The following is a 15,398-nucleotide window of genomic DNA, read 5'->3' as shown; positions in this document are numbered from 1 at the left end:
AGCAAACTTAAATGCATTAAAAAAAACAACGGGTCAGCATGCCAAGACACTCAATCAGCTTTACATTCTGCAAAAAGGATTTCAAAAAATGACCTCATGAGAAGAACAAGGGACATCTATGAAGAGTCACTGGGCTGGTGCAGATATAGTTCACTGGGTGCAGCCAAATCAAGAACTGGGACTGAGCAGCTATTCCACTTAATATCTCTTTAAAGGGACAGTTCTCACCCCAATAAAAAGCATATATTTCCTCTTACCTGTAGAGCTATTTTTCTTTCTAGATTGTTTTGGTGCAATTTGCAGAGTGTTGTTATAGAGATATTGAGATATTGGCCATAAAGATGTCTGTGTTTTCTTGAATATAATGGAACTAGATGGCACTTGGCTTGTGGTGCTCAAAACAGCAAAAACAAAACTTTTGAAAAATTGTCAGCAATGTCTCTTTCCAGAAATCAAGATCTGGTTACTAAAGATAATCCAGACGTTGATGTGAGCAGTTTCATACAGGAACTATTTTCTAGAAGGAAGAGTGCATCTACTCATGAACAAGAGGCTCTGCTCTTGGACGCAAGATGTTAACATAAATGGCGTCCTCCTCGGCTGAGCTCTAAAGTTAACTAGCTAAGAGGTACTAGGTGAGCTGGCAGTAGATGCACGTCTTCTTCTGAGAGGTGAAATGGTTGGTAGCTCAGTAGAAAGACAATGGTCCCAACATGAAACTGCTCACAACAAGGTCTGTGGATTATCTTGAGTACCCAGGTCAAAATATCTGGAAAAACATTGCTGTTGAGTTTTTTAAATGTACTTTTGCACTAACGCTAAAACAATCCAGGTTGATAAAAAGCCACAGGTTTCCTTTTAACTACAATTAATAGGAAAAATATGTATTTTTGATTTTTGGGTGTACTGTACCTTTTAGACATGCCTCAAAATGATTTTGTTAAGAAGCAGGTTGTGTAATTCAGTCTTCTTTGAGCCTATTATTTGGTCATATATAATAAATCTAATAAGTAATGTTACTTGTACTCAGCTTATAATGATGTGCATCATCCCTGACATCATAAATGAAGTAATGCAGGAATTACTAATTTGGGCTTTTGTGCAGTTTGACCACAGGGAGGAGAGTGAGTATCTTGCGCTTCCTGTGAGGAGCAGCGTCTAGTGAAGCTTCCTGACTGGCTCTGATCATTTACGGGCAGGAGAAGAGCCCGCTTCCTGCCAAATATAAAACCCTGCTTTATCTTTCTGTACTAATCTAAAAGAAAAGAGTCCTTTAGGCCCTTTCAAGCTGCTGCTTTTACATAAATTCTATTAAGTTGTAGGATGTTCTGCACCAGTCTGCACCCTCTGTGACATTGCTAACACTGCCTTGTTCTTCCAGTGAGGTCACTGGCCGTGTTGAATCAACTATAGTGGATTTGTACTCACCCCATTCCACTCCACGCCCATACTCACTTCCTCGCCGGTCTCAGAGCCGCTCTCATACTTAACGCTGCTCAGGCTGTCCCTGCTCCTCCGCCTGTCGCCATCTGTATCCTTCAGGATCTCCACCACACGTGTCTGGTGGATGGGATCAATGCCCTGATGGGAATAACACACAAGTACGACACACAAACAAACATACATGCCATAATTAGAACTACATCCTAGGAAGAAATTAGCTCCATGATAACGGTGAGTGTAGAGTTACATGGCATTATTAAAAGGGATTTTGTGTTTTCTGTCTCTTTTAATGTCACACTGGCAGCACAGAGACAATGGGACATTTTAAATGTCTGTGAGATGGGAGTGATGTTAGGGGAGAGAGGTGGAGGCTCTATGGGGGCTATCAGTTAGAGACAAACCACTTACTGTGTTGCTCTGGATCCATAGCATTGTAGAGAGAGGGAAAGAAATATCATGAGATTTGGGGGACATATTTAGGAATAAACAAAAACAGGAACTGATAAGTTATCTGCATGCAGAAACAGACATTTTCAGTTTGGAAAAATAGGCTGCTAACCTGCTTGCGAGACCTCACGGCGCACTCTTCCAGGGTCTCAGCAGCTTCTAGCTTGCCCTGTCGGCGGTACAGGGCCCCCAGGTTCCTCAGGGTGGTGTTCACTGTAGGGCTGGACAATGAGATGCACTGATATTTACAAAAACATTATTTATAGGCGAACCAATTGATCAAAGCAAACTTAAGTGCTATGTACAATTGTGTAAGAAAATGCAAAAAATAAATAAATAAATAAAGAAATCCTGAATTATTGAGAAAGCTACTTGAAACTGTATGCAGATTTAGTCATTTTAACAGAAAAACCAAAAGATGTTCTACAATACATTGAGTTGACACATTTATAAAAGAATAAAACAATTAATCTCTGGCCTTTAACACACCTTTATTTATGTACAAGTTGTAAAAACATGCTTATCACGCTCCGCCTCACCTGTTGACCTTGCAGGCCTTGTACCAGCCGCCGTACTCTCCGTATGGAGTGTTGTCTCTGTGCTTGCCCTGGAAGTAAATGAGAGAAAAGAGGAAGAAGAGAGCGTGACGGGGAGTGGTGATTTGAACTGGATCATCAGCTTTCTTCCTGTGTTTACATAAAACTATTACATGCATATCAGGGCTGATATTGTGCGTGTTAGGGCAAGTGCTCTGAATAACAGGACTGTATTTCACTCTCCAGGAATTGAAGTAAAAAGACCTGTTTTACCACCTCACAACCTTCACTTTCTTTTACTTTGCAGTGCTTTTCATATTTGCTCTTCAGAATGACATGATTACACAAAGCCCTCACCTTGCTCATCTCCTCTCTTTCCTCCGCATGCATCCAGATTGGCTTGTTTTCAGCTGCAGACAAACAGACAGGAGAGGTGTACAGAGAGGTCTACATACAGTAAAGCAAGGCTAGAAAATAGCTTGACCATCAGGAGGATAAATGAATCAACCATGAACTGTTCATGATGCAGGCTGAGCTTGTTATATGATGCTACCGACAAGGAAATCTGTCACTTAGTGGTACAATTTGTTTATTAGTCTGTCAAATATACCTGTGACTTGGTAGGGAGACAATGTTTTTTTAAATTGTTACTATGTATTAAGCTAAGGTTGGTGAATCCTGAGATCTGGTACAGACAGTCTGTTTCAACCATGAGTTTGAATATTATAAGGCCCTGTGTCCACAAGAGAGCTTTTTTCCCCAACTGAATCGGCCAGGCGCTCCGCAGGAAATGTCCAGTTGGGAGCGCTTTGGGGGCGTTTTTTTCACCTGAGATGCTTTGGATGATATGATACGGAATATCCACGGAAGTAAAAATGTCAGGGGGAGGCAGAGTGCATGCTCTGGATGAAGGGAAGGCTGAATTATGTAGGAAGATGGACCCATCGGTCTACATGGGCTCATGAGAGAAAACATATATTAATATATACATGGTATATTAACATGTTTCTCCTCCATTGTTGTTCAGCACTGGTACAAGTAAAGCTGGTCCCTGTGATATTTGTCCCTCCTCCTGACTGAACAGCCCATTAAAAAGTGATAAGTGCAGCATTTTACCCAGAGTTGAACTTCTTTTTCTTTTTTTTTTTTTTAAAGAATTTTGCAGCGCAGCATAAATTTGTGGCATTTCCATGGCAAAGAATTTTTGAAAATATGCTGACCGCAGGGGAAAAAAGCTTTAGTGGACGCAGTCCCTAAAACTGGCTGAAAGTTTAATCTGTTAATAATATAAATGATTCATTCAGAAAAATGCTTCTGTGTTTATTTAGAAGTACAGTAACTCATTTTGGTTTTCAATTTAATATTTTCATAAACATTTTTGCAGATTCTTCCTCACATGAATAAAGAAACACGTCAATATTTGTCAATACAGACAACACTATAAATGCTATATATAGACAGTGACAAACCATTTTTCAGATACTATGTACTTTGCTTAAACATTTACAAGTAACCATCATTGTTTATTCATGCAGAGGATTCATTATAAGTTTGCTATTCAGGAATGTCCCAAACTCAGCAAAATAAAGAGAAAATAAGAAAATTGAGGGCAGAGTTGCTGCAGATAAATACACCACCACATACTTAACGTGGGTCATAACTGATGACAGAGGGATTACTTCTGTATGGTCTATACATTGCGTTTTAGAATAATCCTGCACAGTATATGTTTCACTATGCATTTGAAACACAAACATAGCCCCTATAATTTAAAATTAAAAGATATTTAACACCGTTTGCTCATGATAAAACATAAACCTTTTTTTCATACTCAGAGACACAAACTGTTGCTGCATAATGCTGCTGTGCTGCTTCCCTTAACCTTCAACTCTCCAACAGGTTCAAAGAAATCAGAGCCTCTATTGTCAAGTTAAGTGACACATGAAAAATAAACCTCTCAGAAAGAAAAAGCGTCAGAGTGGTGCATTGTGCCAAATCCCTTTCATTCCTTTTTCAAAGCAATCAATCTCTTCCCTGGAGGAAAGACAACAAAAAGCTAAACTCCAAGTAAAAGAGAAGAAAATTGCAAAAATTTCATCTTTCAGACAAATATGTTCTTTATTCTTGAAAAAGTTTGTTTTGAGAGTCTTTGTTAGAGAATCCTCTGAGTGGTGAAGGTTGGCACGCTGCTTAGAATATCGTCCACTTTTTACCCAGCATTCACTCAGCTCGTGGTGTGACACAAACAGTAGATGGAAGATGTGACGGTGGAGGAGAGGTTAAAAAAAAATCTAGCCTTATTAGAAGTTTGATGTGACCCACCACCATTTTTCTTAGGATAAATTTGTATTTATTGTGTTTTTAGGCTGATTGAAAAAAAAACCTCAAATACAACAATATAGAAACAAGCTTTCGAACCTGTCAGCTACATTATCTAATATGAGACCTTACCATCAACAGATCCAAACTCTTTCTCATGAGCACGAGTCAGAATCTCTTTGTACAGAATCTCAGCCTCCTTGTATTTCCCCTGTTTGAGAAAGCAGGACGCCTGAGGAAGAAACAGAACAGAAAGCACATTTTAGTGTTGGATCAAATGAGCCTATTGACTCATAATGTGCCCCCTGAGACAGCAGGAGCAGTCGGTCTGCATACTTCTCCTGTGCACTGTGACTCATGAGTAATGATAGAGTACCACAGAGCCTCCTCTACTGTCTCCATGGAGCCTCTCCATCATTGCAGAGACAGGAGAGAAGCAGGAGAGAAAGGAAGCAAAGCAGCAGACAAAGGACTAGTGGCATGGTGCTGGGGCTGCGCCTAATGATAATGTTTTATCGATCAGCTATTCTTTTTATTATACGATTAATATATCAATTAACTGTCTTCAGTTAAAAATAATGATAATAGTGGTATATTTTGTGTTGTGTTATGACATAACAGTATTAATAATAATATCATTAATAACGATAATAATAATAATACTAATAGGCACTTTGTGTCAGAAGCTTAATTAGAAAGTATTCAGCTTAAAATGGTCATGTCATGGATTTATTTAATTGCTGGAGTAATATGCAACTAAGATAATTACTGGCAAATGTATTTTTGCATCAACATGCAGCAGGGAAAATAAATTATTTACAGACTGTATCAGCAGTCACACACTTTAAAAAAACGGTCTGGACCGTTAGTTTAAGCTGCTTTCTTAATTGTGCATGGCAGTTTAAGTTATCAGATAATATAAACGATACTTTGACATTCAAAATGTCCCTGGGAAGGAACCCAAAACCCGTGTCATATGTCACCCCCCAGTGTTGAAACAAAAACTATACCCTTGTTGTTATATGACCAACCTTGACTGTGACAACACTTATGCTGAAAGAGTGGAATGACATTATGTTCAGCCTTCTTTCATAACTGTTATTTCAAAAAAGCATAAAAGTGCCCCTTTTGTCAATTCAGGTGCAGTGTACGCATCAAAACAAGAACATTTTAAAAGACATTTCAGGTGGAAGAACTGCAGGCTGAAAGCAGTAACAGTTTACATGCTGAACGCCCCCACAGAGCCACTCAGGCTGACTGAACAAATGAGAGATTCTGCTCACAATAAAAACGACACTTTGCCTGTGTTTACCTTGGTACACTCACAGCTCGATAGGGACTGTAATTCTTGTCAAATAAAAAGCGTAGTGTAGAAGTGAAAGGGTTTGCGAAGAAAAGGGAAAAGAAGCACAATAAAATTAGATGTGTCTCATCTTGTCTCTCACCAGGTTGTTCTTGGTTTTGGCCACATTGGGATCATCTGGGCCCAGCCTGCTCTCATAGATCTCCAGGGCACGGCAGTAGTAGTACTCCACCTCCTCATACTTGCCCTGGTTCTGGCACAGCAGAGCCAGGTTGTTCAGCTGTTTGGCCACGTCTGGGTGGTCCTTTCCCAGGACCTGAGGGAAATTAACAAGCAAATGTTTTGAATTCATATTTCAGTTTGTACCTCTGCCTCATTGCCTTTGGCTTTCTCCGTGCATCTCTTCCTTTTGTACCTTTCACCGCTTTCACCGTGCAGCACGTCTGCCTGATGCAGGCACTCAGGAGATCTAATAAAAGGCTGATCAATAGAAAGGGAACAGAATAGAGCTTTCAGGCAAACAGAGACTCATTGTGCCCTGCTGGGCTCTGTAGCTTTGTCATGTCTTCTCTCCATCTCTGCCTCGCTCCCCAACGCCTGCCATCCATTTTCAGCTGTGCTCTCAATTAAACTCCTGCGGCATGGGAATGGCCCCCAGCGTAAACTCCACAGACAATTTAAGAAAATCATTTGCTCTCTTTCCCCTATTTATAGTCGCTGGTGTTACAGTAGCTCCAACTGACATTCTTGAAATGTTATCACTGTAAATTACTTTATAACAATGAGCTAATTGCTCACTGGTTTAGCCTTAAAATGAGGCCGCAATAGCAGTGCTCTGGACTGCTTTACCGGTGCAATCCAGGGATGTGGCCTACCTTTTCTCTGATCTCCAGAGCCCTCTTACACAGAGGCTCTGCCTCTTTGTACTTCCCCCTCTTTCCATACAGCACAGCCAAGTTGTTCAGCGTGGCAGCAACCTGGACATACAAAAGGAGAGAAAACCTGAATAAGGACATTTCCTTTCTCTGTTTTTACTGAAGTATTGTAGTTTAGCTTCACAGTATTACAGCCTTAAAGTGATTTGCAGGATTGTCAGTTTATGTTTGTAAACACTGCTCGCTAGCAAAAGTGAAAGTAACAGCTATCCCCACATTTGCTCTCGTTTGGCATTCAGCCTCGCTATAGTTGCGTTTATTTCTGTACTTTATCTGGTAGGTGCCTGCTTCTTGTGGTCTGACACCTGGACTCTGCCTTTATATAAAGCCCTGATTTCACCTGAGCATTGTGGGGGGTACACAACAACAAACACCCCAGACACAGAAAATAAGAAGAAAATAACAAAATACAGGCAGGCTGCCAGGTCTCTGCAAATAAATACACATCCACGCACTTCTTGTGGGCCATAAGTGACTGAGAGATTACCTCTGTATGAATCTGTAGATTTTTTTTTGGGTGGGAGGGGGTCTTGCATCATATATCTTAAATTTACTGCTACCTTAACACTTATCAATCCTAAAAATTTGTACTGTTCAATCGAGTTGTCTTTAAAAAAAGCTCGAAGCCACCTGGATGACACAAGATGCTAGTAACCTGCCTTTGTGCTTCATTATTCTGTGACAAGGATCACGCTGAGTGACAAGAGTAACAATTTGAGGCAAACTACAAAGCCCACAGAGCTGCAGGGACTAGCACCGAGCTTTAATAGCTTCCTTTGGGCTTTGCGAGGTGTTGTGGTGCCACGGTGTGAATCGATTTATACAAATTTGTTCACAAAGGGACTTTAACAGGCAGTATACTTGAATGTTTTCTCATTGGTCATTAGATTCTAACTGCACAGAATGTGGTTTGGTTCATGCTAGATGTATGTGCAGGCATTCAGCAGTTGTGATTGATTACTCTAAAGCCTGCAGGCAGAGGTAAAAAAAAAAATCCATACTTTAATAATGGTGAAAAAAAATCCATAGAGACAGACTGAGAGAACAGTAAATACAGTAGACTGTAGTTATTGCCTCCCTGTTGAGAACTAACACCAGATGACTGAATCTGGTCTATCAAAGCACGTCAACATGAAAATATGGTTGTCATGACAATGGCTGAGTCTTACAGCTGGATGGTCTTTGCCCAGGGTTTTCTCACGGATGGACAGAGCATCGTTCAGCAGATGAGCGGCCTCTTTGTATTTGTTCTGATCCCTGAGAATGAGAGAAAGAGATGAAACAACGTGGTGAGACTGACTGTTTCTCGCTCTATGTATAAAGTAGAAAGGAAAGCAACAGTAGAACCAGCAAAAGCTCCCACGTGGGAACATTTCTGACCTATAGACCAAGGCCAGGATGTTAAGCATGGTTGCCACATCGGGGTGGTCGTGTCCAGAAGTCTTCTCCAAGTCCTCCAAAGCCTGCTTGCAGAGGGGGACGGCCACCTCGTACCTGCCCTGGGAGGCATACTGGATCACCAGGTTATGCAGGGTTCTCAGGCGGGCTGGGATCTCGTAGCCTCCCTGCTGGGCTGCAGCCACGGCCGCGCTGTTGTGTTGGTGCTGCACTGTGGGGTGCAAGGGAACAGGGCAAAGGTCAGCTTGGATGTCAGAGGCAGAAAACTCTGACCTGATTATAACTACATTTACATACAAACAACACTGTTGTTTCAGGAAATAATTAGATTACGGGAATAATTCAATTAGTATTTAGTGGCATGACACAACATTATCTCACACAGTGTCCTGGACACAGATGCATCATCAGGTTAATTTACTCGAAGAAGGATGTGACACCAGATAATCGGATCTATTTTCAAACCAAAAATGTTTTCCCAAATTCAAAGCAGGTGTGCTTTTTGACAATATGTTGCAGAATTCTTTGAACAAAATTGAGACAATTTATCTGAAAGAGCCCTGTTTAACATCCACTATATCATTCTGACCATGCATTTACATACATTTGCATTGTGCTCTAAAAGTCTCAATTGTTTTACTCACTGCAGTTCTAATAATGTAAGAAACATTTGTTTTCATTCGTTCTGAAATATGTTTGGATAAACATGTAATAATAGCTCTCTACGCTAAATGATGATTATAAAATTTTGAAAGCAAATTCCTCTATCATAGTGATGCAACATAATCAGGTTTTACAGTCTAATGGTTGAGTAAAATCCTGATGTTGTGTTGAGTTTCTGACTGTGTTGTTCTTACTTCCTTGGCCGTGCTCCTCCTCATCATTGGGGAAGAGGTCGTCCAGGGAGTCCTTCGGTGTTTCTCGGTCCTTCTCCTCCTGCTGAGAGGAGAAAACAAACCTGCTAATCAGACCTTCTAACAAACAGCGGGAATCACAAAGCCATCTGGCAACACTGTTACATAGTTTTTATCTTTCTAAACATTTTAGCCAAGGAGGCTTTTCAAAAAAATACCACATATTCAGATAAACTGGACTCATCCCTGCTCATCAAAAGATTTGTCTACAACAGCACACATATCTGCTCTGTCAATCACGTCTCATGTGTTTTCATTTCTAAATAGATCATTAGAAACCATGAGGTTCGCATAAAGCAGTGACATCAGTGTTCTATCAATGTTATTTCTGCCTGTTAAAAGCTGAAAAAAAATGGAAAAGCTGCTTTCACGAGTATAAGGATCCTTCAGAGACTTGGCAGGATGGATTCCTGCAACAGACAACTAGCAGATACAGGCTATTACAGCCTCTTTTTGTGACAACGAATAAGGAATATGCAGCGATTCATCTTGACCGGTAGATCAATGAGGACCTGACCTAAAAGGCTCATTCCTGGAAGACCATTCAGCTGTTTTCTCTCCTGTATCGGGTATCATTGACAGTTCGCAGCCCTTTAGAGTTAAATCAATCCTTTAAAGGCAGAGTCAAAATAAAAACTGTTCAAAGTCCGCTCAGAACACAGGATTTGTATTTCCTATCCTATTTGGGTAAAATTTTGCTTATAATAACTTAAAAGTCATCTCCATTTCACTGCATAGGCTAAATAATGAATTAAAGTAGTACTGCAGATGTGTTTGAAATCATTTTCAGTACTTACAGTGGGTGAGACATCTTCATCATATTTTTTGAGCTGGTTCATGAACTCCAGGTGCTTCTTCTCCTCCTCCAGCTGGGCCACGCTCTGCTCGCTCTTCTGCAGCTTCTGCTGGGTGTTGGCCAGCTCGTCCCGCAGCCACTGGTTTTCCTGGCAAAGCCTCCTCACCTGGGCACGCAGCTTCTGTTTCTCCGACTCCACCGCGTTCAGGTGGTTGGACAGGGCCATCATAACCTGGGATATAGACAGCATTTGAAGAGAAATGACATTTAACAAGGACAAACTGTTGCAGTGGCAAAGCGGGAGAGAACAAACCGGGGCTTATTCTGAATGAATCATGATCATCACACAAGCTTAGTATAGAATGAGGAAGCAGAAGCGCTTTGACTGTGTGGGTTAAACAACACATACTCCAAATGTACTACATTGTGAATCATGCTTTTTTTCTGCCAAGTGTGATATGAACTGTATCCTACTCTATTTTACTTAGCATTGAATTTTTTGCTAAAATCATTCTAGTTTCCAAACGATATATATTCGTTAGGTAGGAAAATACATTTTGCCCTCCTTGTATTCCCCCCACCTAATCTTACCTGTGCTTCTCCCAGGCCCAGTTCGATCATCTCCACTGACTTGCGGAGCAGGTTGGACTTCTCGTGCACCAAGTTGGCCTCCTCATCCTTCTTCAGGCACTTGATGGTCTCCAGCAGGCTGTGCAGGATGGAGTTGTGCTCATTCTTCAAGGCCTCGAGACCCTGGATCACCAACTTCGTGTTGGAGATGATCTCCTCCTGAGAGAGCTTCTCCAGCTTCTCTTCCCGTGGATACACCATGGTCGACATCTTCTACAGGGAGTGCAGAATTATTAGGCAAGTTGTATTTTTGAGGATTAATTTTATTATTGAACAACAACCATGTTCTTAATGAACCCAAAAGACTCATTAATATCAAAGCTGAATATTTTTGGAAGTTGGAGTGGGGCTTTTTTAGTTTTAGCTATTTTAGGAGGATATCTGTGTGTGCAGGTGACTATTACTGTGCATAATAATTAGGCAACTTAACAAAAAACAAATACATACCCATTTCAATTATTTATTTTCACCAGGGAAACCAATATAACAGCTCAACATTCACACATATACATTTCTGACATTCAAAAACAAATCAGTGACCAATATAGCCACCTTTCTTTGCAAGGACACTCAAAAGCCTGCCATCCATGGATTCTGTCAGTGTTTTGATCTGTTCACGATCAACATTGCGTGCAGCAGCAACCACAGCCTCCCAGACACTGTTCAGAGAGGTGTACTGTTTTCCCTCCTTGTAAATCTCACATTTGATGAGGGACCACAGGTTCTCTATGGGGTTCAGATCAGGTGAACAAGGAGGCCATGTCATTAGTTTTTCTTCTTTTAGACCCTTTCTTGCCAGCCACGCTGTGGAGTACTTGGATGCGTGTGATGGAGCATTGTCCTGCATGAAAATCATGTTTTTCTTGAAGGATGCGGACTTCTTCCTGTACCACTGCTTGAAGAAGGTGTCTTCCAGAAACTGACAGTAGGACTGGGAGTTGAGCTTGACTCCATCCTCAGCCCGAAAAGGCCCCACAAGCTCATCTTTGATGATACCAGCCCATACCAGTACCCCACCTTCACCTTGCTGGCGTCTGAGTCGGACTGGAGCTCTCTGCCCTTTACCGATCCAGTCACGGGCCCATCCATCTGGCCCATCAAGACTCACTCTCATTTCATCGGTCCATAAAACCTTAGAAAAATCAGTGTTGAGATGTTTCTTGGCCCAGTCTTGACGTTTCAGCTTGTGTGTCTTGTTCAGTGGTGGTCGTTTTTCAGCCTTTCTTACCTTGGCCATGTCTCTGAGTATTGCACACCTTGTGCTTTTGGGCACTCCAGTGATGTTGCAGCTCTGAAATATGGCAAAACTGGTGGCAAGTGGCATCTTGGCAGCTGCACGCTTGACTTTTCTCAGTTCATGGGCAGTTATTTTGCGCCTTGGTTTTTCCACACGCTTCTTGCGACCCTGTTGACTATTTTGAATGAAACGCTTGATTGTTCGATGATCACGCTTCAGAAGCTTGGCAATTTTAAGAGTGCTGCATCCCTCTGCAAGATATCTCACTATTTTTGACTTTTCGGAGCCTGTCAAGTCCCTCTTCTGACCCATTTTGCCAAAGGAAAGGAAGTTGCCTAATAATTATGCACACCTGATATAGGGTGTTGATGTCATTAGATGCACATCACCTGATATGCTTAATTGGTAGTGGGCTTTCGAGCCTATACAGCTTGGAGTAAGACAACATGCATAAAGAGGATGATGTGGTCAAAATACTCATTTGCCTAATAATTCTGCACTCCCTGTATGTAGCTCAGGGAAACCTGGGCAGATTGAGGAAAACGGGAACCGGCTGTTACAACCTGCTGGAGACTGTGGGAAAATTTAAACAGCAGCAGCTGCCGCATTAAAGCATATTTTCACAACAGTCTGCCAAAGATGCAGCTGTGCTTGTTTAAAACTGAAATTCACAAGCAGAACCCGAGGGTTTGGCTGAGCTGCAACTGTCACAACATGTCTTTTGTTACTTTCCTCTTCTACACTTCCGCTAGGCTGCACCAACGAGACTTAATTTAATATAAGACTATCTCTTATCAGAGTTTAGTAAAACTAGGTTTAAAATGAGTAAATTCTGATTTAAAATTAAGCAGAGCTCTGTTGCACCATTACAAATTAATCTTGGTTTCATAAAGCCAAGTTTATTTATTTAAACAGAATTTAAAGTGAGTTGATTTAATACATGCAAGCTCCATACTGAAAATAAAACATTAAACAAATAAATAAATACAGGGAGGGGGGCGTGGCTGTTTAAATGTCTGCTTTTCGACAACAAAATAAAGTTACATTGTTTTTCGCTAGCTAAAAAGACGCTAGCTATGCTTAACGGTACTCTTGAGTTCTCGGCAGAGGCTCAAATTTTTCCTCCTTTGAGAAAAACTTGTTGGCCCAATCAATGAAACAATATTGCCAAATCATAGAAGATGAAAGAAAATGGACAATGGCAGTGAAAAAGAACCGCTTGGAGAGACTGTTTGGCAGGACCCGGCTGTTTTAACGGATCGACCAGAGCGAAAGAAAAAAAGACACGTTGCTCAGCTTAAAGCTTGCTGGAAAAGTGGAGTTGTGCAAGTCAAACAGGTCCCCGTCCACCCTCTGGAAACAGGCGCTAATATAAAATCACAGGGCCACCAGGAGATAGCGCGTTGGTGGTACAGCTGCATTTCCGTCACTACCACGTTTGACAGTTGACAAAAATTCATCATCATTATGTAAGTCAAGTGGTTTGAGTCTGTCTCTCAACTTGATTATTTAGCCCAATCCATCTCAAAAAGGCAGCCACTGTAAAAGTTAAACCTCCTCAACTGTAGGTTTAAAGTTGACCCTGGATCACAGTTTAAAGTTTTGGTGCCACAGAATTACATTTAATCAAGGTTTAACGTAAAAACTTAAGAGGGGTTTAAATTTAATCTTTCTAAATGTTAAGCTTGTTTTCAAGTTTGGTACAGCACAATTTAAAATTAAACCATGTTTTAAACCAGGTTAAAAAGTTTATCCTCGTTGGTGCAATCCAGTCAGAGAGTAGCTTCAATTTCGGATGATCTTCACACTATAAACCATCTGAGGCATTCTCTGCTGGGTGACATGACAGATTTCTCTCTCCCTTCTCTCTTTACAGATATCAATGTCTGACCGTGTAGTGCCTCGTCCTTGATGCTGACAAGTCATTTATGTGTTGCACTATTGATGCCTTTGTGGCATCATCTACTAGCAACTTGTCAGCCATAAAAAGTGAAAATTAAGCCATGTTTTATCACGACAGGGGAGCTGAAGTATCCAAATCACATGAGGGAGATAGGTCAGCATTTCTGTGAGTTGTTTAATTAGACAAATTCAGAATGTATGCAGTTATATAAGATATGCAAGAGGGGTTGTTTAATGAAATACATGAACTATGTTCCACCCAAGTCTTGTGAATTACTCAGCTGCAGGGGTTGAATGAATGGGCACATACAGAGTAAAGACATGCGTATAATGCCTGCTTTATGCATAGCCGAGGGCCACGGGGACATATTATTCTGGCGGACAGACTGTTGGGATTTGGCACCTATAATAAGCTCCGGCTGAGAGTAGGGCTGCAGCTTGCAGTGTAACAGAGGGCACACAGATGCTGCAGTGTGGGTGCCTTCTGGTGCCAGCACTTTATCCAAACAGAGGCTTTGCTGGCTGCATGAAGAGTCAAGGAGAAGATGACATGACAAAAAAACCTCTGTAATACAGCTTAGAGGCTGGTCAAGTCACAGAAAAAAACCTCAATGTCAATAATGTGTTCTGAAGAAATGTCAACCTTTTGGTGAGTGCATGGAACATGTGCCATTTTCCCCCAAACACTCTGAAGATAACCTATGACTCACTGAGCCACGTCACTGTTGGCTACATCGTGCAAATGTCAGTGCAAAAAAGCGGCCCTGCCCTTCCGACTGAGGTCCAGGCAATACTGAGCTATTGCGTTGTATATTTTAGCAGCAGTGGGGATGTGAGGTTAAGGATGAGGGGGCTTGCCTTGCAGTGATAAACACCAGCTGAGAGCCATCTGCCAAAAGAAAAATATACTACACCATTAGTGAGCCACTCCCGCTTTGCTACTTGCATTTCAGCTATTAAAGCAGAGCATTTAGAAAATAAAAATACCAACAAAAAAGGCCTAAACAACTGCAATAAAAAGCTATTTGCTTTGCAATGTGACAAAAGAAAAGAAAGTGACTGCTATCCCCTTTGGTTGCTACCTGGAGTGAATGTAGCTGCAAAACCTACGATTACAAGCTGGTTTAACCCTTTGACACCTGAGCAAAATTGGCTTGGTGTCTTTGAAAACCATGGGAAGAAGGCAATTAGCTGTGAAAGAAGAAATGACCCCAAAATTAGAAAAAAAAATTCAAGAATATTAGTTTAAAAAAGGAAATTTGTCTTTTTTCATGTTTTTAAAAGAACTAACACCAATTTGCAATTTCCAAAAGTTTTTACTTGTGAAAGGTGTCTGAAATCAGCTCAGAAATGATTTCACTCTGAGTTTCAAAGGGTTAAGAATTTAATTACTCGAGACATCACATCATGATCATTAACAGCTGCTAGGGCTGCAACTAACAATTACTTTCATTTTATTTGATTATTTTGTTGATTTCTTTGCTTGATTGACTCATTGTTTGTCTACAAAATGTCAGAAATTCGTAAAAGGAAAAAAG

The 15,398-nt window shown here is 41.0% G+C and overlaps 1 protein-coding gene across 7 annotated transcripts in view; it reads right to left on the bottom strand.

The window, feature by feature from the left end:
* klc1b (kinesin light chain 1b) overlaps window positions 1-15,398 on the bottom strand; it is a 31,612-nt gene that overhangs the window by 10,033 nt on the left and 6,181 nt on the right. For 2 of the 7 annotated variants that reach the window (XM_088086133.1, XM_042502169.2), the window contains exons 2-13: window positions 10,683-10,934; window positions 10,093-10,323; window positions 9,239-9,320; window positions 8,364-8,592; window positions 8,153-8,240; window positions 6,924-7,025; window positions 6,191-6,364; window positions 4,878-4,977; window positions 2,784-2,836; window positions 2,430-2,497; window positions 2,003-2,111; window positions 1,429-1,581 (exon numbers count right to left, since the gene is read on the bottom strand). In XM_088086133.1, the coding sequence (XP_087942259.1) occupies window positions 1,429-1,581; window positions 2,003-2,111; window positions 2,430-2,497; window positions 2,784-2,836; window positions 4,878-4,977; window positions 6,191-6,364; window positions 6,924-7,025; window positions 8,153-8,240; window positions 8,364-8,592; window positions 9,239-9,320; window positions 10,093-10,323; window positions 10,683-10,931 (1,638 nt within the window). In that variant the 5' untranslated portion in view covers window positions 10,932-10,934. Of the gene's footprint in view, window positions 1-1,428; window positions 1,582-1,623; window positions 1,861-2,002; window positions 2,112-2,429; window positions 2,498-2,783; window positions 2,837-4,877; window positions 4,978-6,190; window positions 6,365-6,923; window positions 7,026-8,152; window positions 8,241-8,363; window positions 8,593-9,238; window positions 9,321-10,092; window positions 10,324-10,682; window positions 10,935-15,398 lie in introns of those variants that run through there. The other 5 variants (XM_088086134.1, XM_088086135.1, XM_088086136.1 and 2 more) reach the window with 4 other exon arrangements.

The sequence above is a fragment of the Plectropomus leopardus genome, chromosome 13 (genome assembly GCF_026936395.1).
Source record: "Plectropomus leopardus strain MGB_pleo_1.0 chromosome 13, ASM2693639v1, whole genome shotgun sequence".
Classification (NCBI taxonomy): domain Eukaryota; kingdom Metazoa; phylum Chordata; class Actinopteri; order Perciformes; family Serranidae; genus Plectropomus; species Plectropomus leopardus.
This window is presented reverse-complemented; position numbering and strand designations above follow the sequence as displayed.